Below are 27,375 nucleotides of genomic sequence, written 5' to 3'. Positions count from 1 at the left end.
CAGCTGGCAGGCACCCTAGTTGTGGGGAGATGCTAACTCCTCGTCTTCCCACACTGCCATCTTGACTCTGCCCTGAATACTTTTAATGTGTGGGGAACATTCTCTTCCCTAGCTTTTTTCCCTAGCTTTTTTCTGGAGAGATGTTCACTAATTTATCCCCAGGGAAGAAGTAAATGATCTCATTGGTGAGTTAATAGAAGGAGTTAGGTGAGTATCACTCATATCATACCTTTTTGCCTATTCAGTTGCAGAGAGCACTTATCCTAGTCCCTTCCTCCATGTAATAAATTTTATAGGGGCAGCCCACACTGCAAGGAAGGTGCTGCTTATCATTGGGTAGCTAAATCTGGTTAATTCAGGGGTAAAAAATTAGCAAGCTTATCTGTCCTTAAAAATATGTTTTCTCCAATTCAACTTCACTAGTAATGTGGTCTATATATATATATTTAAATTGAAGTATAGTTGATTTACAATATTGTGTTAATTTCTGCTATACAGCAAAGAGATTCAGTTATACATATATACATTCTTTTTTATATATTATTTTCCATTATTGTTTATCATAGGATATTAAATATAGTTCTCTGTGCTATACAGTAAGATCTTGTTGTTCATCCATTCTATGTATAATAGCTTACTTCTGCTAACTCCAACCTCCTACTCCATCCTTCCCCCCAACCTCCTCCCTCTTGGCAACCACAAGTCTGTTCTCTATGTCCATGAGTCTGTTTCTGTTTCATAGGTTCATTTGTGTCATATTTTAGATTCCATGTAAAAGAGATATCATGTGATATTTGTCTTTCTCTTTCTGACTTACTTTACTTAGTATGATATTCTCTAGTTGCATCCATGTTGCTGCAAATGGCATTATTTCATTCTTTTTTATGGCTGAGTAGTATTCTGTTGTATATATGTACCACATCTTCTTTATCCATTCATTTGTCAGTGGACATTAGGTTGTTTCCATGTCTTGGCTATTGTGAATAGTGCTGCTATGAACATGGGGTGCATGTATCTTTTTTTAATTAGAGTTTTGTCTGGATATATGCCCAGGAGTGTCACTGCTGGATCATATGGTAATTCTATTTTTAGTTTTCTGAGGAAACCTGCATGCTGTTTTCCATAGTGGCTGTACCAACTTACATTCCCACCAACAGTATAGGAGGATTCCCTTTTCTCCATATCCTCTCCAGCATTTGCAGACTTTTTAATGATGGCCATCTGACCATCAGAATCAGTGTGAAGTGATACCTCATTGTAGTTTAGATTTGTATTTCTCTAATTATTAGCGATGTTGAACATCTTTTCATGTGCCTATTGGCCATTTGTATTTCTTCTTTGGAGGAATGTCTATTTAGGTCTGCTGCCCATTTTTTAATTGGGTTGTTTGGTTTTTTTTCTGTTGAGTTGTATGAGCTGTTTGTATTCAGCCCTTGTCGGTTGCATTATTTGCAAATATTTTCTCCCACTCTGTAGGTTATCTTTTCATTCTGTTTATGGTTTCCTTTGCTGTGCAAAAGCTTGTAAGTTTCATTAGGTCCCATTTGTTTATTTTTATTTTTATTTCATTTGCCCTGGGAGACTGTGTGATCTATATTTTTACCTTTGTTTTCTGACTTATATTCCCTTCCTTTTCAAAAAGGGAAAAGGGGAGGGAGTGTTATTGACTTGTTCTAAATTCCAGCATTTACTAACTAAAAACTAAATATTTGTCAAAAAAATCATAGAATTAAATTACAAACTATTTAGGAAAAAAAGTGACCCAGGTGATAGAGAAGGTTTGCTATCATTAAACTATAAGGAGCTCTTACAAATCCTTAAGAGAAAAATTAACTGTGATAGAAACCCAAGAAAACATAAGCTGCAACTCACAAAGTAAGAAATATACAAATGGCTAGTAATAATGACAGCTATTATTCACTGAGGACTTACTATGTACTATGTCCTAAACAATTTACATGCATTGACTCATTTAATCTTTCAGCAACTTGGTAATGTGTTATTTTTTTCCATTTTACCGTGACAAACACTTATATATAGTGTTTGTTATATGCTAGGTAGAGTTGGAGCTTTTCACTTTTTTCCAGCCCATGTCGTTGTAATAGAAAAAATAATTATTAAAATTTATGTATGTTTTTGCCCCTTTCTCTTATTTTAGGAATGGAACATTACTAAACTTTCAATTGAATATGATTCTGAGCCCTTTGGAAAGGAACGAGATGCAGCTATTAAGAAACTGGCTACTGAAGCTGGAGTAGAAGTAATTGTACGAATTTCACATACATTATATGACCTAGACAAGTAAGTTTTTTTAATGGTAAAATACATATAACATAATATTTTTCATCTTAACCATTTTTAAGTGTACATTTCAGTGGTTTTAAGTACATGGAAAATGTACTGTGGGAATGTACTGTGGGACTAGTTTATAAAGTGGAAATAAAAACATACATAATAGAGTTGTGGTAGAATTAAGTGACTATGTGTCAAACCTTTAGCATTTTATTTAACCTCTGTGATTTTTGTTTACCCAGTGACAGATACCAAAATTACAGACATAAGTACATAAGATAAACATACTCAGAATTTCAATTTCAAAACTATTAAAAGCATCTCACAATTATCTTTGACTATTCTAATTCAGCCTACTAACTTGCCTTTCTGGGCTTTTAGCAATGTTAATTTTATAGTTTATATGACATACATAGCCACAAACTGCCTTGATATATTTTACATGATTGTCATAAGTTATTTTATTTTATGTGTGTATATCTAGTCTCTCTGGATTTTAAGTCCATATGCAAATTTTATGTAATATTACATAGTCGTCTGAACAATGGTATAATATCTTATTTCTCAAAGTATATTTCCTGAACTATCAGTTTTTGGTGATGCTTTGTCCAACAAAGATTCCGTGGTCAAGTTTAAATTTATAAAGTTTTATATGCTGTAAGATCTGAAGGTTCATAAGATTTGTTAACATTAACCTTTAGCATACTGTCATCCTTACAAGTGCTGAAATCTCACAATTTACGTACCTTTTAAATTATTTTACTTTTTTATTTTCACATTTTGTCAAGTTAATAAAGCTAATTCTGTAAGTAACATGACAGCTAGTTAATTTTATTCCAAGTGTATCAAAAAATTGTGGTTTGATTTAGTCAAGGGTCTTACTTGATATTAAGCCAGAAGTCATATATCCTTCGATAATAAACTTGCCTTCTAGTTTACCAGATTTCTTAATTTTAGAGAGCTGATAGCAAGGAGGCAAAACAAGATAAGAGCAATTGCTTTAAGTGGGAAACTCAGTGTTGTGCATAAAATTGGAATGTTTGTTAGATTGAGTGTGAGTATTTACTACATATAATCCGTCATATAAAAATGTAACATATAGAAAGCATTTTTTCTAAGATTTGTGTTTTGCCTCTGTTATGTAATTAGCAGTGTCCCCAGTAGTATCATTGTAGTATCATTATAGTGGACAAATTTCATTATGACCCTATGTATAAACTCAAAGTATTACACCAAAGCAAAATTACTAAAAGCAGAGAGCATAGTTTTTATGCTGGTTACTTTCTGTATGTACAATTGATACATAATTATATGTGATATAATGAAAACTGTACTATATTTGGATTAAGAAAACCTTGGTTTGCTATTTATTAGTTATGTGACCTTGACTAGTTTATTAAATTCTCTTGAGGCTTGAGTTGCTGATGCATAAAACAATGGAGTTGGATTTTACCAATAATTTTTTATTAAGGCTAAATGCTAGTAAGCAAATGGCCATAGTGAAAAAGAATAATTGGTATTTCCAAATTGTGTCTAATTCAGACTACCATTGGTAAGGCTTATCTTTCCTTTTAGTATTACTTGAGAAATTAGTGATCAGAATTAAATATAAAATATATACATAAGATACGTATGCTGACATTTAACAAAAACATGAGCATGATATTAAATAGCAAGTGATTATCACTACAGTAGTATAGAATCCTAATTAATGAGACTTACTGATTTCTCCTTGGTATAACATTGGCCTGGTTTAGTTTTTATTGATGATTAAGAGATTCTTTGAGCTGTGTTGTGGTATGTTTTTATATTTCCATATATATTATTTTTTTGTTTTTGCCTTTAGGCTTATTTAGCCACTTGTTTTTTCCACTCATAGGTGCTTAATTCCCTTTGTCTTAAAAGTTTTGATATTTGCACACGGTATATTTTTGATACCTAGCAGATGTCTATAAAATGAAGAGAATGATTTTTAGATTTGTTAATTATTTTAACAAGTTTCTTGGTCCTATAAGAAGCTAACATTCTCCTAGAAGTCTTAAGTGATTCATTTAATTTTCTGATTTTAAGCCTTTTGAGTTTATCAATCAAAATATATTGTCCTTTTTTTAATACTAACAGCATTTTACTAACTTTTGTAATAGGATCATAGAACTAAATGGTGGACAACCACCTCTTACTTATAAAAGGTTCCAGACTCTCATCAGCAAAATGGAACCACTAGAGATACCAGTAGAGACAATTACTTCAGAAGTGATAGAAAAGTGCACAACTCCTCTGTCTGATGACCATGATGAGAAATATGGAGTCCCTTCACTGGAAGAACTAGGTAGGTGTAAACGGTAATACATGTGGAGCTTAAGAGTTAATAAACCATTCAGAAAAATCCCACTTCTAATTTGACATGTAAAGTATTTTGCGCTAAAAGGAAAAGAAAGGAGAAAAAAGAAAAGAAACTCTTAAACTAAGAAGTGATAAATCTGTGCATTATTTATGTGTTCTATAAATATGTGGTCTATCTGTTATCACCTTAAGATGTACATCTTAAAGAACAGAGACCATGTTATATATCATCTATTTTTGAGGACCTATCCAGGGCTGTCATTTCATTTTTACGCTACTGTCAAATTTGTTTTCTTTTCTTTTTAGGTTTTGATACAGATGGCTTATCTTCTGCAGTGTGGCCAGGCGGAGAAACTGAAGCACTTACACGTTTGGAAAGGCATTTGGAAAGAAAAGTATGATAATACAGATGATGTTTATATTGTCAAACTGGCATTTTAAAAATAATTTCACTCTTTTTTAAAAACAAAAAAATAGACTGTTGAAAAAGAAGGATTGAGAGAAATAGTTAAAATAGCACAAACCTAATTGTTTGAAAATTAACAACTATCTCTTCATTTAAATACCCTTCTTCCTCCTCTTCTGATTATTTCCTCTTTAGCTACTATCAATACTACCCCTTCTATTCTTTCTTTGTAAGCTGGTATCTGATGACTATAACTTTGAAGCTAGGATAGAGTTCTTCTGTTTCATATTTTTCTCAGTGTCAGAGAGACAGATTGAAGGTGCTCTCAGCCTTGTGTTAGGAATTTACTGCATGAGGATGGCTAAAACAAAAGAATGATCACTTTTAACTTTCTTGTTTTTTATTAAAATCTGTCATTTGTGGCTAGAAAAATGATATTTTATTTTCCAGGCACTATGTAACTTTTTAAAAAATCTCAACTTTAAACAATCTTTTAAAATGGAAAAGGCAATTAGTTAGCATAATTTTCTCTGTGTGTTTTCAGGCTTGGGTAGCAAACTTTGAAAGACCTCGAATGAATGCGAATTCCCTGCTCGCTAGCCCTACGGGACTCAGTCCTTATCTCCGATTTGGTTGTTTGTCATGTCGACTATTTTACTTCAAACTGACAGATCTCTACAAAAAGGTATTATCTGGAACTGGAGCTTATTTTTCAAAATACTTTTTTTTTAAATTGCTGATAATACTTCTTTGCCTTTTAATCTTAGGTAAAAAAGAACAGTTCCCCTCCCCTTTCCCTTTATGGGCAACTGTTATGGCGTGAATTTTTCTATACAGCAGCAACAAATAATCCACGCTTTGACAAAATGGAAGGAAATCCCATCTGTGTTCAGATTCCTTGGGATAAGAATCCTGAGGCTTTAGCGAAATGGGCAGAAGGACGGACAGGCTTTCCATGGATTGATGCCATCATGACACAGCTTCGTCAGGAGGGTTGGATCCATCATTTAGCCAGACATGCAGTTGCTTGCTTCCTGACACGAGGTGACCTGTGGATTAGTTGGGAAGAAGGAATGAAGGTAAGTGTTCTTCCAACTAATGTAGTATGGCCTTATTTTGAAGAACTCTATACCTTTATAAAACAGTTCCTAAAAATTGTCTACTATGTAGATTCATTTATAGTCTAATTTTTTCAATAGAAAAGCATTTAATTCTTATCATACAGACACACTTTTGGGGAACAGAATGGCATAATCAGTTAGGAGAACTGGTGAAAACTGGTTCAGTTAACCTGAAGTCATTTCAATGGCTAAATCAGCCTAGCCATCAAGGGAGCTATAAGATTTAATACTCCAGACTTATTGGGTCGATATATATTTATAGGTGATCATTTCTGTCACATAAAGGATTCATCTGAGTTCTTAGAAATAGCAAATTTGTTTTATAAATTTTAAGCTATAAATCATTTCATCTCACTTCAACACCATAGCTTTTTAGTCATAATTATATTATGTAATGTGAAGCATACAACATTTTGTGACATCTTGTGGTTATATATAATAGGACTTAAATATGTTTTACCTTCCTGCCTATTTCATAAATTTCCCCTATCCAAAGACCATTTCTGATCCTATGTTTTTTTACATCTCCTGTATTTCCTAGTACAAAGTTGTGCATGAGGTAGATGTACAGCACACAATGAATTTATAAAAAATAATTTATTTTAATTCTATTTCCCTTTTGGATCAAGGAATCTCAAATTTAAACTGTATAATACTAATGAATTTTTAAAGGTCATTTGTATTTGATTGCTCCCATTATGTAGGCCAATGTACTAAGCTTCTAAGTTTTTGTTGGTGGTTTATTTGGTAGCATTTTCGCATTCTTGAAAGTGTTTACTGCTTTTTTTTCCATTTTTTTAATCTTCTCATATCCCATCTTATCCTTTTAAATTGGTGACTTTAATAACTTTTACTCTCCCCTCTTCCAATAACACTGCAAAGATTAGAATAGTAAATTCTATTCAGAAATCTATATATTACTAATATGGTTCTTTCCCTGAAATAACTCATTATAGAATAGAACACAGACAAGGAAGCTAACTTTGGAGTGTTTAATTTTACAGTTCTGTGCTAGATTTTCTTGCCTTGACTTTTGATCTGCAGAGACCTAGAAAAATGCTTGCTTTGAGAATTATGTGTGTGCAAACTAATTGATTACTGTTACTTCCGAAGGTATTTGAAGAATTATTGCTTGATGCAGATTGGAGCATAAATGCTGGAAGTTGGATGTGGCTGTCTTGTAGTTCCTTTTTCCAACAGTTTTTTCACTGCTATTGCCCTGTTGGTTTTGGTAGGAGAACAGATCCCAATGGAGACTATATCAGGTAAATCAAGAAGGATTATTATTCAGTTTGGAATAGCTAATCTAGGAAGAACTTTTCATGTTTAAGCAATGCTTAAGGTATTCCCCACTCGTGATGGGCAGCAGAGATGAGGAGAAGGGTAACAAATCATTTAAATGGTATTGATTTGATTTTGGTCATTCATAGCTAATAAATAGTTTGTTATAATTTGCATATAGTTCATTTTATTAATAATTTTTCTTCCTTCTCCCAAAAGACGTTATTTGCCTGTCCTAAGAGGCTTCCCTGCAAAATATATCTATGATCCCTGGAATGCACCAGAAGGTATTCAAAAGGTAGCCAAATGTTTGATAGGAGTTAATTATCCTAAACCAATGGTGAACCATGCTGAGGCGAGCCGTTTGAATATTGAGAGGATGAAACAGATCTATCAGCAGCTTTCACGATATAGAGGACTAGGTATGTCAGTAAATGCCTTTGATTTGTTTCTTTGGCAGCTGTTTATGTACCCATCCTTGAACATGATCTTGATCATAACTTAATAGGAAATTTTTTCCCTTTAGGTCTTCTTGCATCAGTGCCATCTAATCCTAATGGGAATGGAGGCCTCATGGGGTATTCTCCTGGAGAAAATATCCCAGGTTGTAGCAGCAGTGGAAGTAAGTGAAAAGGAAATTTCTGCTCTTAGTAACATAAAGAGATTAATAATAAATATATTGTTTATTGTACCTCACTATAATATGTTTTTTAAAATCTATCTTTAAATTGTGTAATAGGTTCCTTGTACACATGCATACATGCACGTATACATACACACATACCCTCACTCCATTAGTGACATTTTAGAGATAGAAACATCATTATATATAGTGGAATTTGGGTCAAGGTAAAGATCTTCTTGCAAACTGAATGAGGTTAGCAATTTTTAAGGATAAAATGAAACTGAAATGTTATATTTTCAGAATGGTCATTATTTTTTACTCCCTTTAAGTATATGTCAGCTATAAGGTAATTAGTTAAGAAGGTCAGAGGCCCTGTGAACGTAGCCAAAAGATTTATCACACACATGCATAGGGCCTCTAGTCCTTTTGCGCATGAGTTTTTTCTTACAAAGCCTGGTCTATAATGGTTTTCTTTGTGATATATATAGTTAGTTGCCACATGTATTCTTAATATGTGTCAAGAAGTCAGTATGTATTGGAAATTTGAATCATATCAATTTTCAAAAGTTCTAACCAAAAATAGCATGAAGCTAATTAATTTGATTAAAAACAAGGCTGAATGGCTGGACTTATTACTTTCTGTTTGGTCGTGTAAGGGGATAAAAACATCCATATTCTAAATTCTAAAACATCATTTTGTGGTTTGGAAATAAGGTTTTTTTGGTATTTCAGTTATAGGTAGTAAAATAAATAATTCTGCATGGTTACTAAAAGGAAAAAAAAAAACCAAGGCTGCATTAGAGGAATGCTTATTTTTTTAAAAAAAAAGAAGTCAGCTATTCAAAATTTGATATTAAGAATAACACCTTTAACAAATTGCACCTTTCTGAATTCAGAAATATTTTGCATGCTTTTGAGAGCATCAACAATTAGCTTAAGGAGAAAGGAACGAAAGCACTCATATCTTGACTGCCTACTTTGTGCCTCAGTATGAGGGTATTTTGGCCACATACAATAACCTTGAGAGGTGGTGGTAGGCTTCTCATTTTATGATTGGGAAAATTAGCCTAGAAGAGTTAGGTAACTTAACCAAGATCCCACAGTTCGTGAGCAGTTGAGCTAAGATTCAGATCCAAGTCTAACTAGTCCTAAAGTTCATACTCTTTCCTGTATCACTGGGTCTCCCCTGCAAATGTAATGCCAAATGTAGTGTTCATAGACAAAATATTTTATTACTGGAATGTGTTTCACCTGCATTCAAATTGTTGCTAATGATGGCAGTGTACTTCAAAAATGTTCTTTCTCAGGGTCTCCTACAATTTGAAGTAAACTTTAACAAGGTAGCATTTCAAAAGTTCTATCAGATTTCTTATGCAGTTCACAGACTGCCTCTTTTGCCCACACATGAGTTTGAGGGACAGAAGTTCTGTGAAGCACTAAGATAACAGGCAGGTGGCAGAGGGTGGAAAGCAACAGACTCCAGTTACCTAGCTAATGGACAATGATGGTACATACTGTTTCTTAGTCCAGTCAAATCTGTATTTATCTGCAAAACTAATCATGTTAGCAAGTTAAATTGGAATAATTTTGCTTCACAAATTTATAAACATGATGTTTTGTGATAGGATTAATAAATCTTGAAAGTAGTCTAATCATGTAAATATTTGCCTATAACACACTTTGTAGCTAGGTGCTTTGAGGCCTTCAAAAGACATAGAAGACATAAAAGCTACATAGAGCTTAGAGTCTAAATGGGGGTGTGGAAGGAGGGAAAAAAAACAACTGAAAAAAGTGATAAATTGTTAGACGCTGCCTCCTCATGCAATAGGAAAAAAGGGAGTTGAAGGAACTAGGAAACTTTTCTTAGAAGATGGTGGGGGACTTCCCTGGTGGCACAGTGGTTAAGAATCTGCCTGCCAATGCAGGGAACATGGGTTCAAGCCCTGGTCAGGGAAGATCCCACACGCTGTGGAGCAACTAAGCTGGTGCGCCACAACTACTGAGCCTGTGCTCTGGAGCCCGCGAGCCACAACTACTGAGCCCGTGTGCCACAACTACAGAAGCCCATGTGCCTAGAGCCCGTGCTCCGCAACAAGAGAAGCCACCGCAATGAGAAGCCCATGGACCACAACGAAGAGTAGCCCCCACTTGCCACAGCTAGAGAAAGCCCACACACAGCAACAAAGACCCAACGCAGACAAAAATAAATCAATAAAAAATTTTTAAAAAAAAGAAAAGAAGATGGTGGGGTGGGTAGCATTTAAGTAGGCAGATGAAGGAGAGAGCATTGTAGACCTGAAAATGGGAGTGCTTATGGCAAGATCCTTAGGATACTATGCTGTTAAGAATTTCTCCCCTCAGGTTTCTGTTCCATTTGAAAGGACTTAACATGGGGACTTCCCTGGTGGCACAGTGGTTAAGAATCTGTCTGCCAATGCAGGGGACATGGGTTCAATCCCTGGTCCAGGAAGAGCCCACATACCACAGAGCAGCCAAGCCCGCACGCCACAACTACTGAAGCCCGCGTGCCCTAGAGCCCGCATGCTGCAACTACTGAGCCCACGTGCTGCAACTACAGAAGCCGGCACACCTAGAGCCAGCGCTCCACAACAAGAGAAGCCACCGCAACGAGGAGCCCACACACCGCAGCAAAGAGTAACCCCCGCTCACCGCAACTAGAGAAAGCCTGTGCGCAGCAATGAAGACCCAACGCAGCCAAAAAATAATTAAAAAGTTTTTAAAAAATGCTAGACAGGACTTATACTTCGGAAGCGTATCCCTTAATGCCCCATACTTACCCTATTCGTAGGCTTTTATTTGCAATGTCTTAAAGGCATTTCAAAGGGCAAGGTTATTTATGATTTAAGTTTTTTAATGACTGTGCAAAAATTCTTTATCTCTGCAACAGAAACTGCATTTTCGTCCTCTCATTTTTGTAGACTTTTTGTGCTCAGGAAAGGAATAAACTAACATACATAGATGTCTTGAGGTATTTTTGTTCTTATAATAAAGCAGACTACTAAAATTTTTTCTATTATAAAATACCTGTTCAGCATTATTAGTCATTGGGGAAATGCAAATTAAAGCTACTAAGAGATAGGACTTCACACCCACTTAGGGTGACCAGTTATCACTGATTGCCTGGCATTGAGGAGTTTCTTGGGACACAGGACTTTCCATGCTAACACTTGAAGAGTCCCAAACTGGGATGAGTTGGTCACCCTATAACCACTAGAGTGGTTGAAATAAAAAAGACAGTAACAAGTGTGTGAAGGATGTGAAGAAACTGGAACCCTCATACATTGCTGAGAGGTAGGGTGTAAAACAGTGAAGCCATTTTGGGAAGCAGTTTGGCAGTTTCTTAAAAGCTAAACATAAATTTAACATACAACCCAGAAATTCCATTCCTAAGTATCTATCCAAAAGAAGTGAAAATATATGTCTACACAGAGACTTATATGTGAATGTTTATAATAGATTTATTCATGATAGTCAAAATGGAGTATATCCATACAATGGAATATTAATTCATAAAAAGGAACAAAATGCTGATATATGCTACAACATGGATAAATCTCAAAAATACTATGTTAAGTTAAAGAAGCCAGACACAAAAGACCACATGCTGCATGGTTCCACTTACATGAACTAGTGAGAAAAGTCATGTTTCTAAAAGAGAGAGTAGATTAGTACCTACCTTAGGCTTATAGGTGGGAATGGAGAATGAAAGCAAATGGACATGAGAGATCTTTTGGAGGTGATGAAAATGTTCTAAGGCTGGATTATGCTGGTGATTACACAACTCTGTAAATTAACTAAAAATTATTGAATTGTACCCTTAAAACAGTTGAATTTTATGGTATATAAATTATTCCTCAAAACTGCTTTAAAAAATTATTCACTATAGACAGTTTAGAAAATTCAGAAAAATAGAAAATAACAATAAAAATCAAATAAATACAATAATTGAAAAATGTATTTGTTGAAGTTTTTTTAATTGTAAAATATGCACAACATAAAATTTAGCATTTTAACCATTTTAAATGTACAATCCATTGGAATTAAGTACCTTCACATTATTTTGTGAAGTTTTCAGTAGAGTTGTGCAAAGATGCATGATGACAAGTATCACTATTAGGGGAAGCCCTGATGAAAATAAGACCAGTAGCAGCACCATTCAGCGGTGAATTTGCCACAGTCCAGAGTCTGACCTTCAGCCTTACAAGTCTAAAGCCTGAACGTTTGCTATAATTAGTGGTGACCATTCTGTGAATGACAGACTAGAAATTTTAAAATCATATGAATTAAAATATCAACAGGGAACATTAGTTTATTAGCTAATGGTGGAAATATTCCTTTCCAGAAGTCCTCAACCTTGATCAGGGCATTCACTTTCCCAATTTTGAGTACCCGAAAAGCTGAATTCTTTATCCAGAGAAATGTGATAAGTATGAAGTTACACTAAAAATAAGTAGATTGTCTTGTTCGGGCCATCATGCAACCACTCCTAGGGGTAGGATCCTCATATTTTTCCATAATGTTTTCTCTAGAATCTACTTTTCTGTGCTAACCCATTCTCCTATAACATTTTTTTCTTTTTAGGAGAATTGATGCAATTGCACAGGCTAGGTAACTGCTCCATTGTTTAACTCTCATCTGGCAGGCCCTTATTCCCTTACTGTATCTCCAAGGACATATGTTTTAGATAGGTGCTGAGGGAGGAGGAGGTGAAGGAAGGATGTATATCTCACTGATGCCCTATGTTTTGACTTCATGATCAAGTGTCTAATTGTCATCCAGTAAAGAAGTGTTTTTTAGAAAATGATTATCAGTGATTTTGCCTTTGAACAGTCAACATTTCTATGACCCTAACTTTAAGAACAAGTTAAGTTTTCCTGATTTGGGTATGATTTTTGGTTCATATGAAGGGTTGTGGATTAATCCTAAAACGCACAATACAAATACTAAAAATTAGATTTGTAATCGTAATACATACAACTTGAAATTTATTTTAAGTAATTTTACTATGTTTAAAATACTAACAGGTTGCACTCCAGGGAGTGGTATTTTACATTATGCTCATGGAGATAGTCAGCAAACTCACCTATTAAAGCAAGGTAAGAATGTAGCATTTGAGCATACTCTTCTTCTCACCTTTCTTATCTTAAACATACATTTTTTAAAAATGTGTAGGAAGAAGCTCCACGTGCACTGGTCTCAGCAGTGGGAAACGTCCTAGTCAGGAAGAGGACACACAGAGTATCGGTCCTAAAGTCCAGAGACAGAGCACTAATTAGGTAAATATTTTAGAGCTTTATTTCTTGCTCTAGCGGAGTGTATAATCAACATAAATTAATATAATTTCCAAAATGGAGCTAATCTCTATTTTCAAACCAGAGAATCTGAGGCATAAATTTTTCTGTGATTGTTACAAAATCAGTTAATTCTTAGACAAGAGAAATGTATCTGTCCTGGACAAAGTGCTGTACTCAGTTTTATGGTCGTCTGAACTGATGATCTTCAAATTTGAAAAGCTTATGATGTCATGCTCAGGTTTTTCCTCGGAAAAAGCCATCCTTTTCATTTCTTTCCTGTGTGACCAGGAGTCTAAAACAAAGTGACTTTTTTATTTTAGTGATATTAATATAATCCCTTTATGAAATTTTCCGCAAATCTTCTCTTGTGTTTATAAATTTCTTTTAACTATTGTGATACTTCTAAAATCTAAATTATTTCCAGTTTGGGAATAGTTTAAGTTTTTTTTAAATGTTGGCCCTTTTTAGAAGTGTCAGAAAGCCATGCCTGTATTCAGTTCAACTGGTTATGGGATACCATTTTGTGATTTAAATTTATATGAAAAGTATTCATATAGTGCATTTGCCAGTTTTTAAAGACTTGTTTCTTCAGTTATCTTGAACTGTTTACATTTTTAAAATCATTGCTATTTTTTAATGCCAATATAATTAGTCTGTAAATTTCTTGAAGATCAGTAAACACTCATCAGATTTTTGTCATTCCTTGCAATCAAGCTTTACCCAGTTTTTTTTTCCCCTTAAATCACAGAAAACATTCAGAAGGAATACCGTTGCAGCAGAAATTGGTGGGCAGTTCAATACTTTTTCAGTTAAATTATTTTAAAATGTTCTTCATTAATGGAAAACAGTTACATATTGAAATGCATTATTTCTAATAACATTTCTGTAGTTTTTAACTTTTTAATGAATTTGACATAGGACAAATGGTAATTTGTATATAAAGAACTTGGTAAAAGAATTTGCTTAATGTAAATATAAATAGTCACAATTAGTATAGACCCATCAATATATTTTTGATAATCTTTCATGTATGGTAAAAATTAAAGTGGCAAACTGATATTCTGATACAAAAATCAAAGTTTTGAGAGTCAATGTGAGAATATAGGATTTTAGACTTTCTTAAAAGACTGTTAAAATTTTAAGACAGAATTTTTCTTGACATCATTATTTGGTCTAACTTTGAACTCTTTGACAATAATGTTTCAGAAAAGGTGTAATCAAAATTGGTAGTTATAGCCTCCATTAATATAGACAATATATATTTTAAAGCTTCATGTATGCCTGTTTTCACCCAAAGTTGTGGATATCATGGTATCATGTGTTAAGTTCTTCTTGTCTCCCTTTCTTTGTTCAGTTACAGCTAAAGTGACTTTGTTATTAAAGTATATGCATATATGGAATCCTGTGTACTTGGTGGTTGCTTTTTTTTTTTTTTCCTTTTCTTTTTAAAAAAATTTTTGTTTGTTTTAGGTAAGGGGGAGAGCACTGGTATGTGAGATGTGATCACAAATTAGAAACAGATTCTGTAAACTACATGTCACCATTCTGAATGAAGAAACAGCTAATATATATTTAGTAAAATACTTTTCAAAATTATTCCAAGTAAGAATACTATCCTCCAAATACTTCGTACTTTTAAAAATAAAGTTATCTGTAAGAAAGATTTAAAACCAAAGAAAGTTTTTTCAAGTAATTGGGCTTATAACTCTGAGTTAGTCAGTATGGGGTAGCAGTTAAGAGTGTGGGCCCTGGAGTCAAATGCCTGGCTCTGTCACTCATTAGCTTTGAGATTATTAACCTTTTGTGCCTTCTTTTTTCTCTTCTATAAAAAGTGAGGATGAGAGTAGTATCTGCTTCATAGTACATATGAAATGCTCATAACAGCGCCTGGCATGTGGTAGGATGCTCAGTAAATATTAGCTACAGGATTGCCGTTCTGTGTAGCTCCCTGAAATGTGCAGTGCATAGTCTACATAACTGCCTGCTGCAGCTCTGGTTAGCTGCCATTATTGTTATCATTATTATTATCCCTTTACTGTTCTCCAGTATGCCAGTTCTTACCATTTGGAATTATAACCATTGGCTTTTGTTTTCCCATCTTTATTAGTGATAAGATGTTCAGTGTGGTAATTGTATTTAAAGGTAACTCAAGATAAATTTGAGTCAGAAATCCAGAAACGATCATTTTTATTTTTAGATGAGACACATTTTAAAAAGTATCCTGGATAATGAATTAATACTGATCAATAAATTCATTACTGAGGAAGAAAAAACTGCCTTATCTTCTTTCATCACTGTTAATAAGGAGTAATATTTTGTTTTTCACACCTGTACTTTACTTCCTGCTCTTTGGACCTGATTGTACTATACAGAATTGAGAAATTCATTGACTTGGAATTTACCATCACCATTTGGGGAATAAAAGATGCAGTTTTAATATGAATAAATCAGTATTTTAGTAAAAGAACACTATTTCAACATAGGCACTGATATTTTACTTTTAAATGTAGAAGGATTTTAATATGTTTGGGGGGGTGGGGTGGGGAACGCTTTTTTCAGTTTGGTCTAAATTGTGACTAAAACAAAAAAATCACCAAAAGGGAAAGAGAGGTATCAATCAGTGTGCTCCAGCTGAGCAAATGCACTATGTTTGAATACAGTGCTGTCCCCCTAACTGGAAGGGTTAGTGTTCTAAAAACCCTACAGCGGGTGGTTGAGGGATTTTAAGACATTTTGTTCATTCAGCAGATACTTCTTGAACTCTTATTACCAAAAACTGTGCTTAGCAACTTGGAAAAACTGAATTGAGGGAACTACGTTTTTAAGTTTTTCACATTCACTTAAAACAGTAAATTTGGGATATAAAAGACTGATAGCAATATTACTTTTAACCATGTCTTACGTACTAGAAACTTCAGGATCTTCCCACAATTTCAAACATATGTTTGTAATGTTCTTGTAGGTAATATGCCTAATACTAGGTTCTTTGAACCCCTGTTTCTCCATCCAAGTGTTTTTCTGATTGTATGGTTCTAGAAATGAACTCTAAACATTTAGGATGGAAAAAACTTTGGGTAGCATTTATTTAAGACAACTGGCATAGCTAAGTTGGTCAATTTCAAGTGTGATTACAATGCACAGGGTTATATGTATTGTCATTCCTCATACAGTTATGTGGAGCCCTGATACAAGCTGCTAGCACCTTAATGCACATCTCTGCTCCCTCCCTCCTGACCAGTGACTGCAGCGTGCAGTTCTAAGGCCCTAGTTTACATTCCTTAACGGCCCTAGTTTACATTCCTTAACGTCCTTCTCTTTTCTGTGTCCTACTTTAATTCCCTTTTCCTAGATGCAGGTGACACACTTTGGTTAGTCTGGACCCCAGATCCTTGTATTTCAGGAAGAAGAGTGCGGTAAAGCCATAAATAATGGGGCTTTTGTATACGGGTAACTCAGAGGGAGAAGGGTTACTGGACAAACACTCCCCTACCTCACATACATTAGCCACCCAGTTAATTCTAGAATATCCTGGAGATCAAAGTTGACCTAGAGACAAGGAGCCAGGATTCTTGCTGCTACTCTGTGGAATTAAAGTGCAACTTGTCAGTCCCTCTAAACAAAGCCATTGAGCATAAACTGGGTAATAAGTCTAGACTCAAAGATTTGGTTAGCATTTCCTGAGTCCCTACCATATGCCAAGCACTGTTCATAGGAAAATTAATTCATCAGTATCCACAAGGAGTTCACTCCACAAGGAGAGAGGGCCATCTTGAAGAATTACAGTGCTGCATGTTAAGGCTGTGTTAGAACTGTGCACAGTATACTATGAAATACGCAAAGTGAGGGGCCTATAGGCTGGGAAAATCACAGCTTTCCTGACCCCCAACTCCACACCCAGCATAGGACAGCTAGGCCAGTCAGGGCACCCTGTCCTTGGAAACATTTAACTCTAGTTGCGATTAATCATGTCATTGGTTGTTAATGTCTTTGTCCTCCACTAGAATGTAAACCTCATCAGGATAGGGAATGTACTTTATTCCCCCTTGTCTTGTGCAACGCTGTTTTGTCATTGCAGCTTCACATGCTTGACACTTAACAGGCATGCCATAAATATGTGTATGGATAAATATGAGAATAAATGGGACAGACATTGAGCCTGGCTTTAAGGAGAAATTTGTTAGTCTATGAGGTTGGCATCACAGGTAATAATTAGAATGTAAAGCACCTAGCAGTTTATCAGGAAAGGTGAGTATTTGGGTGAAAGAGGCAGGAGGGAGGCTGTTAAAGACGCATCAGACACTGTAGCTGACTGCTGGATTGCGGGGGGGCGGGTAGAGGGGGAAGGAAAGCTAGATATGTACTAGAGAAGTTTCGGGATTTTTTAAACTACGTTTCTTTTGTAACTTAGTTCTTTACCTGTCGACTAATTTTGGGAATTCTGAATGGCTACAGCGTAAAGATATAGCGGTTTGAGTTATTTCTACCCTTTTTTTCTCCCAGGCTAGTGACACTCCCCAAGGGACAAAAGGACTGAAGCTCCAAGTTCTCTAAAATACTGGGAGGGAAAGGGTGAGAACATGCCGGAGGCAACAGTTGCCGGCCAGAGGCGCTGTTCCCCGCACAGCTGACCCGCACGCTGGCCCAACTCCGCAGCTCCCCTCCGCTCCGCCGGGCCCCGCCCCGCCCCGCCGCGCCGCGCTGCGTCAGGAGGGTCACGTAGCCTGCGCCCCGCGCCCTGATTGGCTGCGTTGGGGGCTCTAGGGCGTGTCTGTGGGTTCCGCGGGCCGGAGCTGCTGAGGGGAATTGGTGGGCGGCTTGGGACCCTGGCCCCTGTTCCCAGGCCTCGGGAGGACGCCAGGCCGCGGGGAGCCTCGGCCTGGGGAGGGAAGGAGGACGGAGCCCGAGACCCGGAACTCGCGCCTTGTGCAGAGTGGACGCCAACAGGTGAGTCGCCCCGGTCCTGCGCCCCTGGGGGTGATCGTCCCCGGCCGCACAGCGGCCGAGAGGCTGGAGTCGGGAGCTGCCCACCCTGAAGCCAGACTTCCCGCCAGCTGCTCAGCTCCGCCTGGCTGGCTCGGGCGCTGGGTGGACGCTGGGGCGCCGCCGGTCGGAAGTTTCTCTGGATAAGCGCAGGCCCCACATGATGGATGTGCGGCTTTCGATCGCTCCCCAATATCCTCTGCCTTGGGCTCTTGTTTTTCCTTTCTTACAAACATTGGGGTTAATTTGAAACTGTCAGCAGGTCGTACATGTTATAAAAGTAGAAGTTAACTGAATTACTGGTGTTCGTCGAGGGGACCGTGTTATGAAAACTGTGCATATTACAGAAATGGGTTTCACTCCTCAAAAACGCTTAAGAAACATGAAGTATCAGAAAATAAACCACGTTGTGATTTAGAAAACATTTACCTGGATCATTGCTATGTGCAGAGCTTGGGGCTAAGAGCAGGACTCAGCTAAGCTGTTGGGTTTGAATCCAAGGTCTGCCCTTTATTAGCTGACCAACCTTGGGCTACTTTACGTGCATCTGTTAACTCATCTTTAAAATGGGTTGCTGTGATGGTTTAATGAGTTTCTGAATGCTTTGTGATTTACGGTATTAATTAATTTAACCTTCACAATTACCCAGGATGTAATCTTCACGAACACCTAGTGATGCCATTTTCCTGGTGCTTAAACTGAGGCACAGAGAGGTGAAGTGACTTCCTCAAGTCACAGCACAACTAATGACCAGGAATTAAGCCCAGGCAGCCCACAGCTGTACCCACTACATTAAGTTGTAGTGAACTTGGTTTGTCTTCGAGTTTCAGTTGACAGATACTGATTTTGTTTCTGTGGACCAAGTTCTTTGCTGGGTACAGGGGATAAAGTAGAAGAGCACGCAGACCCTGCTTTCCAGGTGCTTGCAATCTGGTGCAGGTTGTTCATAGTTAGACTAAAGGGTGCTCATGAATCCTGCTAAAGTCTTTTGCAAAATGTGAGTATGGGTCCTTTTTTGGGAAAGAGAGGGAGTGTGGCTCACACCGTGTTCTCTGGTGGGTCTTTGATTCAAAGGTATGAAGAAACATTTTAGCAGAAAAGCTAGTGTCTAGCATAATGCCTGACACACAGAATGAGCCAAACAAACAAAAACCAAAAAACTGGTTGAATGAATGAAGAACTTACAGGAGTATAAGTGCCACAGTAGGGTCAAGAGCAGGGTGCTGTGGAAGAGCACACATGAAAGTCACCTGCCCAGGAATGCCTCCTAGAGTCAGCAGTGCCAGCCAGGTGAAACGTAGAGAAGCAATTCATTGGAACATGGCAGTAAACCGTCTCTGCCCTCATGGAGGGTGAGACAGAAACCACACATGAACAGCTGCAGCTGTGACAAGTGGCACATAGGAACAGTCCATGGTGATAAGAGAGCCTGTCAGGGGGACAGGAAGCCTCATCTATTCATGAAGGGCAGGGAACTTTCCCTGAGAAAGTGACACTTAGACCTAGGGGTTAGGAGCATTGCGGGCATGGGGAGTAACCCTCAGTCTTCAGAGACCCTGTGATGGGAACAGGTAAAGCACCAGGGGCAGAAAGGAAGCTGGTGCAGCTGGTGTAGGCAGAGGGGGACAGGAGATTTGGGTGGTGACAAAGCCTAAGACAAAGAGGCCTTGCAGGCCACGGTAAGGCTTTTTTACTTTATGTCTTTATCCTAAAGTGCCATCGAAAAGTTTATTGCAGGGAGGTGACAAGATCACATTTTGAGAAGAAGCTGGAAAGAAGCCCGAGTGGATTAAGAAGCCCCGGATGAGGACAGGATCTCTGGGGAGAAACTCTAAGGTAAGAAGAGGAGAGGGCCTAGAACCAAGCCTTGAAGATGAGCCTGCACAGGAGACAACTAAAGGACAGTCAGGAGTGTAGGAAGGAAGGAGGAGAACCAGGGGAGTGGGAGGTTTTGGAAGTCAGGTTTGAGTATTTCACAGGGAAGGTGGTCACCTGTGCTGAAAACTGCTGGTGTCAAAAGAGGGAGGAACTAAAACTACTCATTGGCTTTAATCACATGGAAGTTGTCTTTATGGGAAGTTATATAAATAGGAAGAGAGGAAATGGAAAGAAAGAAGGAGCTGCAAGAATTAACCTGAGGGGAAGAGAAAAATGGGATTTTAGTTGGAGGGGCAGAGAGAGAAAGAGCCACTGAGGTGAAGGGTGGGAACCTCAGAGAGGAGGATGCAGCTGAAGGAGTGAATACATGAGAAAGAAGGGCTCTAGACACTTCAGGCCAGAGAGGCTGGGATCAGCACAGGAGCAGGAATTACCCTGGATGATGAAAGATGTCATTGTAGGGAAGGGGAGATAGCAGAAGGTTTATGTTTGGTGTGATGAATTGCACTCCTTTCTTTGTACAAGTTAGAGGCAAGGATATTGGTTGAGAGTGAAGGAGAGAATGGGTGTCAGGGGAAGCTGGAGGTCTGAGTTGAGAAGATTTGACATAATTGTTGGGGGATGTGAAAGAGTGAGTTGACCAGAGATTGTTTTAGGATGCTCTGGCAGAGGCAGCCAAGTATGCAGCAAAGGCCGGAAATTAGCCACCTGGCTCATTCAGGGAATTGCAAAAATAGTAGGGGAGTGAGGATGGAGGCTAGCTAGAAACAGAAACTACATTTAATACAGTATAACAAAGGAGGCATCACAAATCATGGGGAAGGAAAGGATTGTTCAAACATGGTGCTTAGAGATAGCTAAGCTATTGATAAAATCTATTTACATTCTTAGCTCACAATCAGAAATTTCAAATGAATTAAAGGAGCTAGCTTTTAAAATTCAAACAAAGGTCAGGCGCCTTCAACATGGCAGAGGAGTAAGACGTGGAGATCACTTTCCTCCCCACAAATACATCAAAACTACATCTACATGTGGAACAACTCCTACAGAACACCTACTGAATGCTGGCAGAAGACCTCAGACTTCCCAAAAGGCAAGAAACTCCCCCACGTACCTGGGTAGGGCAAAAGAAAAAAGGAAAAACAGAGACAAAAGAACAGGGACGGGACCTGCACCTCGGGGAGGGAGCTGTGAAGGAGGAAAAGTTTCCACACACTAGGAAGCCCCTTCACTGGTGGAGACTGGGGGTGGGCACGGGGGGAGCTTCGGAGCCACAGAGGAGAGCGCAGCAATAGGGGTGCAGAGGGCAAAGCGGAGAGATTCCCGCACAGAGGATCGGTGCCAACTCTCACCAGCCTGAGAGGCTTGTCCGCTCACCCGCCGGGCCGGGTGGGGTCTGGGAGCTGAGGCTCGAGCTTTGGAGTTCAGATCCCAGGGAGAGGACTGGGGTTGGCTGCGTGAACACAGCCTGAAGGGGGCTAGTGTGCCACAGCTAGCTGGCAGGGAGTCCGGGAAAAAGTCTGGAACTGCCTAAGAGGCAAGAGACCATTGTTTTGGGGTGCGTGAAGAGAGGGGATTCAGAGCACCACCTAAATGAGCTCCAGAGACAGGTGTGAGCTGTGGCTATCAGCGCGGACCCCAGAGACGGGCATGAGACGCTAAGGCTGCTGCTGCAGCCACCAAGAAGCCTGTGTGCAAGCACAGGTCACTATCCACACCTCCCTTCCTGGGAGCCTGTGCAGCCCACCGCTGCCAGGGTCCCGTGATCCAGGGACAACTTCCCTGGGAGAACACACGGCGCGCCTCAGGCTGTTGCAATGTCACACTGGCCTCTGCCGCTGCAGGCTCGCCCCACCTTCCATACCCCTCCCTCCCCCCCAGCCTGAGTGAGCCAGAGCCCCCTAATCAGCTGCTCCTTTAACCCCGTCCTGAGTGAAGAACAGACGCCCTCAGGCGACCTACATGCAGAGGTGGGGCCAAATCCAAAGCTGAACCCCAGGAGCTGTGCAAACAAGAGAAAGGGAAATCTCTCCCAGCAGCCTCAGGAGCAGCGGATTAAATCTCAAGTGCTCATGGAACATTCTCCAGGATAGATCATATCTTGGGTCACAAATCAAGCATTGGTAAATTTAAGAAAATTGAAATCGTATTAAGTATCATTTCCGACCACAACGCTGAGACTAGATATCCATTACAGGAAAAAATCTGTAAAAGATACAAACACATGGGAGGCTAAATAATATACTACTAAATAATGAAGAGATCACTGAAGAAATCAAAGAGGACATCAAAAAATACCTAGAAATAAATGACAATGAAAACACAATGACCCAAAACCTGTGGGACACAGCAAAAGCAGTTCTAAGAGGGAAGTTTATAGCAATACAATGCTACCTCAAGAAACAAGAAATGGGACTTCCCTGGTGGCGCAGAGGTTAAGAATCTGCCTGCCAATCCAGGGGACACAGGTTTGAGCCCTGGTTCGCGAAGACCCCACATGCTGTGGAGCAACTAAGCCTGTGCGCCACAACTACTAAGCCTGTGCTCTAGAGCCCGCAAGCTAAAACTACTGAATCCTGTGCACCACAACTACTAAGCCTGTGCTCTAGAGCCCGCAAGCTAAAACTACTGAATCCCGCGCGCCTGGAGTCCATGCTTCATGACCAGAGAAGCCACCACAATGAGAAGCCCGCGCACCACAATGAAGAGTAGCCCCCGCCTGCCACACTAGAAAAAGCCCGCACGCAGCAACGAAGACCCAAAGCAGCCAAAAATAGAGAAAGAAACAAGAAACATCTCAAATAAACAACCTAACCTTACACCTAAAGCAATTAGAGAAAGAAGAACAAAAAAAACCCCCAAAGTTAGCAGAAGGAAAGAAATCCTAAAGATCAGATCAGAAATAAATGAAAAAGAAATGAAGGAAACGATAGCAAAGATCAGTAAAACTAAAAGCTGGTTCTTTGAGAAGATAAACAAAATTGATAAGCCATTAGCCAGACTCATCAAGAAAAAAAGGGAGAAGACTCAAATCAACAGAATTAGAAATGAAAAAGGAGAAGTAACAACTGACAATGCAGAAATACAAAGGATCATGAGAGATTACTACAAGCAACTATATGCCAATAAAATGGACAACCTGGAAGAAATGGACACATTCTTAGAAAAGCACAGCCTTCCGAGACTGAACCAGGAAGAAATAGAAAATATAAACAGACCTATCACAAGCACTGAAATTGAAACTGCGATTTAAAATCTTCCAGCAGACAAAAGCCTGGGACCAGATGGCTTCACAGGCGAATTCTATCAAACATTTAGAGAAGAGCTGACACCTATCCTTCTCCAACTCTTCCAAAATACAGCAGAGGGAGGAACACTCCCAAACTCATTCTACAAGGCCACCATCACCCTGATACCAAAAGCAGACAAAGATGTCACACAAAAAAACTACAGGCCAATATCACTGATGAACGTAGATGCAAAAGTGCTCAACAAAGTACCAGCAAACAGAATCCAACAGCACATTAAAAGGATCATACACCATGATCAAGTGAGGTTTATCCCAGGAATGCAACGATTCTTCAATATATGCAAATCAGTCAATGTGATAAATCATATTAGCAAATTGAAGGAGAAAAGCCATGTGATCATCTCAATAGATGCAGAAGAAGTTTTCGACAAAATTCAACACCCATTTTTTGATAAAAACCCTCCAGAAAGTACACATATAGGGAACTTACCTCAACATAATAAAGGCCATTTATGACAAACCCACAGCCAACATCATTCTCAATGGTGAAAAACTGAAACCATTTCCACTAATATCAGGAACAAGACAGGGTTGCCCACTCTTACCACTATTATTCAACATAGTTTTGGAAGTTTTAGGCACAGCAGTCAGAGAAGAAAAAGAAGTAAAAGGAATCCAAATCGGAAAGGAAGAAGTAAAACTGTCACATATACACACTACCAAATGTAAAATAGCTAGCTAGTGGGAAGCAACTGCATAGCACAGGGAGATCAGCCTGGTGCTTTTTGTCCACCTAGAGGGGTGGGATAGGGAGGGTGGGAGGGAGATGCCAGAGGGAGGAGATATGGGGATGTATGTATAGGTATAGCTGATTCACTTTGTTATACAGCAGAAACTAACACACCATTGTAAAGCAATTATACTCTAATAAAGATGTTAAAAAAAAAACAAACGGGGCTTCCCTGGTGGCGCAGTGGTTGAGAATCTGCCTGCCAATGCAGGGGACACGGGTTTGAGCACTGGTCTGGGAAGATCCCACATGCCGCAGAGCAACTACGCCCGTGAGCCACAACTACTGAGCCTGCGTGTCTGGAGCCTGTGCTCCGCAACAAGAGAGGCCACGACAGTGAAAGGCCTGTGCACCGCGATGAAGAGTGGCCCCCGCTTGCCGCAACTAGAGAAAGCCCTCGCACAAAAACGAAGACCCAACACAGCCAAAAATTAATTAATTAATTAATTTAAAAAAAAAAAACAGGGACTGAAAAATAAATAAAATTCAAACAAAAATATAGAAGGAAATAGGGATGAATTTTTATCTTCTCATCTGATGCATAAAAGCAGTAGGAATCCTAAAGGAAAGGGAAACTTCCCTAATCCTTTGACCAATTAAAATTAACCGATTTGTCCTGACACATGCTACACAATGTATGTAGCTTGAAGACATTATGCTAAGTGAAATAAGCCATGGTCACCATTCCACAGCTAACATGATTTTCTGTGGCTTCACTGGGGCAGTCACATGGCATTCCTCATTTTACCTGGCTGAGACTTATTTTAATTCTAGATTTATAAAAAAGTTTTTCACATAATTCTCATAAAAAAGCATACATTTATTCATTCATTTTAGAGAAAACAAATTCACTGACTTATTTTGATAAGTTATTTAGCAAAAAAATATTTACTCTAAAATATAAAATTAGAGTTGACACCCCTCCTTAAAAAGTATTTGCTTCAGCTAAACATCAGCTTGAAAATGTAAGATGTTAAAACAAAAAAATGGGTGTGTGTAAATAGTGTATGTGTCCTAAACCCAAACGTATCAGAGTTGAAAGGGAATGTGTGTCAAAATAACATTTGAGGCTTGTGAATCTTTGAACTCCTTGTGGTTTTGCTACTGGTCTGTAAAATGGAGCTAACTACTGCACGAGGTTGTTGCAAAGCTCAAACAGACAATGTATAAAGTTTAAGATGTGAAGCAGTGTATTAGTTACTTCATCAATTATTTAAGAGGCTCTATTTAATATACTCCACATGAGTTGTCTAATTTAAGTCCATTTTATTTCCATGCTTACTACTTACAGCTCAAATTTGTGTTTGTATTCTAAAAGTCAACACCCTTTATGTTAAAAACCTGTATTTTCTTTCATATAGGTATGATGAGTACCTTCTGAGTCTCAGGATGGTGGGAATTAGCCAGTGGATTGCAGGCATGTTGTGGAAGTTGCTGATGAGATCCCAGCCCTGCAGGCTCTGTTCTTTCAGAAAGATGCTATCAGCTCCAAAATACACACCTTTTCCAGCATCCTTCACCTATACAACTGATAATCAGTCAAATAGAGAAAATAAAAAGACAGTAGAAAAGCTCTATAAATTGTCAGTTGACATCAGGAAAATTCAAAGATTAAAAGGATGGGTACTTCTGGAGGATGAAACCTATGTTGAAGAAATTGCAAATATTTTACAACAGGTAGGTGCCGATGAGACTGCTGTAGCCAGGATCTTGGAACACTACCCAGAAGCAATTATCTGCAGTCCACCTGCTGTTAACACCCAGAGAGAACTCTGGCAGTCAGTTTGCAAGAACGAGAAAGAGCTAGTTAAGTTAATAGAACAGTTTCCAGAATCTTTCTTTACTGTTAAAGACCAGGAAAACCAGAAGCTGAATGTTCAATTCTTTCAAGAGCTGGGACTCAAAAATGTGGTCATTAGTAGATTTTTGACAGCTGCGTCTAATATTTTTCACACTCCTGTTGAGAAGAATAAGCAAATGATAAAGTTTCTTCAAGAGAGTTATCTAAATTTAGGTGGCTCTGAGGTCAACATGAAAGTTTGGCTACTAAAATTACTAAGCCAAAACCCATTTATTTTGTTAAATTCTTCTGCATCTATAAAGGAAACACTAGAATTTCTCCAGGAGCAGGGTTTTACAAACTTTGAAATTCTCCAACTTCTCTCCAAACTCAAAGGATTTCTGTTTCAGCTTTGCCCAAGAAGTATACAGAACAGTATGTCCTTCTCTAAAAATGCTTTCAAATGTACTGATCATGACCTGAAGCAATTAGTTTTGAAATGTCCTGCCCTTTTATATTATTCTGTTCCAGTTTTGGAAGAGAGAATTCAGGGATTATTGAAAGAAGGAATTTCCATAGCTCAGATAAGAGAGACGCCAAAGGTTCTTGAATTAACGCCACAAATAGTACAGTACAGGGTAAGGAAACTGAATTCCTTAGGCTATAGAATAAAGGATGGATATCTAGCAAATCTAAATGGAACAAAAAAAGAGTTTGAGGCTAACTTTGGTAAAATTCAGGCCAAAAAAGGAAGGCCATTATTTAATCCTGTGGCACCATTAAATGTTGAAGAGTAACTTGCTGACTGATGTTGCTTCTTTCTATCAGTGCCGAGTAAAACCGAGTAGCAAAAACTTAAGTGATTCAGGCATATTGTGGGCACCAGTAATTTTAAGAACCTACTTAGCTTCTGAGTTGTGTTTAAATGACCTCTAAGTAGAAAATCACTCAATTGCTGTACTTAAAAATATAAATTGCATTTATTTTAAAGTTTGTAATTTTGACCTTGAGCTATTTCAAAAAACTATTAAATGGTCTATCAGTGTGATATTTTATAAGTGAGTAATTTCTAAGAAACTGACGAGTGCACTCCATTCAAAGTATGGATACATTTTTACTCATATAGCACATTTCACTTGGGATGCAGACCCAGCCTTCTTTCTCACCACCAGCTCTGAAACATCACTCTACTATGGTGTGAATTCTGTAGCTTAGTGTTTAGTGAAACATAGCAAACTTCTAATACATTTTTGTGGAGAAAGTTGATTTCATCTCCAGGTTGGAATAAGGGAATATCTTTGAGAACAAAGTATT

The 27,375-nt window shown here is 38.3% G+C and overlaps 2 protein-coding genes across 7 annotated transcripts in view; both read left to right on the top strand.

Annotated features, from left to right (window-relative positions):
- CRY1 (cryptochrome circadian regulator 1) overlaps positions 1-14,777 on the top strand; it is a 95,623-nt gene extending 80,846 nt beyond the window's left edge. The window contains exons 3-13 of one of the 4 annotated variants that reach the window (XM_068560944.1): positions 2,159-2,301; positions 4,437-4,621; positions 4,942-5,030; positions 5,586-5,726; positions 5,809-6,120; positions 7,276-7,427; positions 7,663-7,865; positions 7,970-8,065; positions 13,114-13,185; positions 13,266-13,365; positions 14,132-14,777. In XM_068560944.1, the coding sequence (XP_068417045.1) occupies positions 2,159-2,301; positions 4,437-4,621; positions 4,942-5,030; positions 5,586-5,726; positions 5,809-6,120; positions 7,276-7,427; positions 7,663-7,865; positions 7,970-8,065; positions 13,114-13,185; positions 13,266-13,365; positions 14,132-14,258 (1,620 nt within the window). In that variant the 3' untranslated portion in view covers positions 14,259-14,777. Of the gene's footprint in view, positions 1-2,158; positions 2,302-4,436; positions 4,622-4,941; positions 5,031-5,585; positions 5,727-5,808; positions 6,121-7,275; positions 7,428-7,662; positions 7,866-7,969; positions 8,066-10,508; positions 11,494-13,113; positions 13,186-13,261; positions 13,366-14,131 lie in introns of those variants that run through there. The other 3 variants (XM_068560942.1, XM_068560943.1, XM_068560941.1) reach the window with 3 other exon arrangements.
- A 3,365-nt stretch (positions 14,778-18,142) lies between these two features.
- MTERF2 (mitochondrial transcription termination factor 2) lies at positions 18,143-27,375 on the top strand. Of its 3 annotated transcripts, none has more exons than XM_068560166.1 (3): positions 18,143-18,327; positions 20,101-20,199; positions 25,643-27,375. In XM_068560166.1, exon 3 carries the CDS (start codon positions 25,671-25,673, stop codon positions 26,856-26,858), a length of 1,188 nt encoding a protein of 395 aa, XP_068416267.1. In that variant the 5' UTR covers positions 18,143-18,327; positions 20,101-20,199; positions 25,643-25,670; the 3' UTR covers positions 26,859-27,375. The 3 variants fall into 3 exon arrangements, with proteins under 3 accessions (XP_068416267.1, XP_068416266.1, XP_068416265.1); XM_068560165.1 differs by having other exon boundaries at positions 20,091-20,199; XM_068560164.1 differs by having other exon boundaries at positions 20,078-20,199.

Source organism: Eschrichtius robustus, chromosome 13, assembly GCF_028021215.1.
Source record: "Eschrichtius robustus isolate mEscRob2 chromosome 13, mEscRob2.pri, whole genome shotgun sequence".
Taxonomy (NCBI): domain Eukaryota; kingdom Metazoa; phylum Chordata; class Mammalia; order Artiodactyla; family Eschrichtiidae; genus Eschrichtius; species Eschrichtius robustus.
This window is presented reverse-complemented; position numbering and strand designations above follow the sequence as displayed.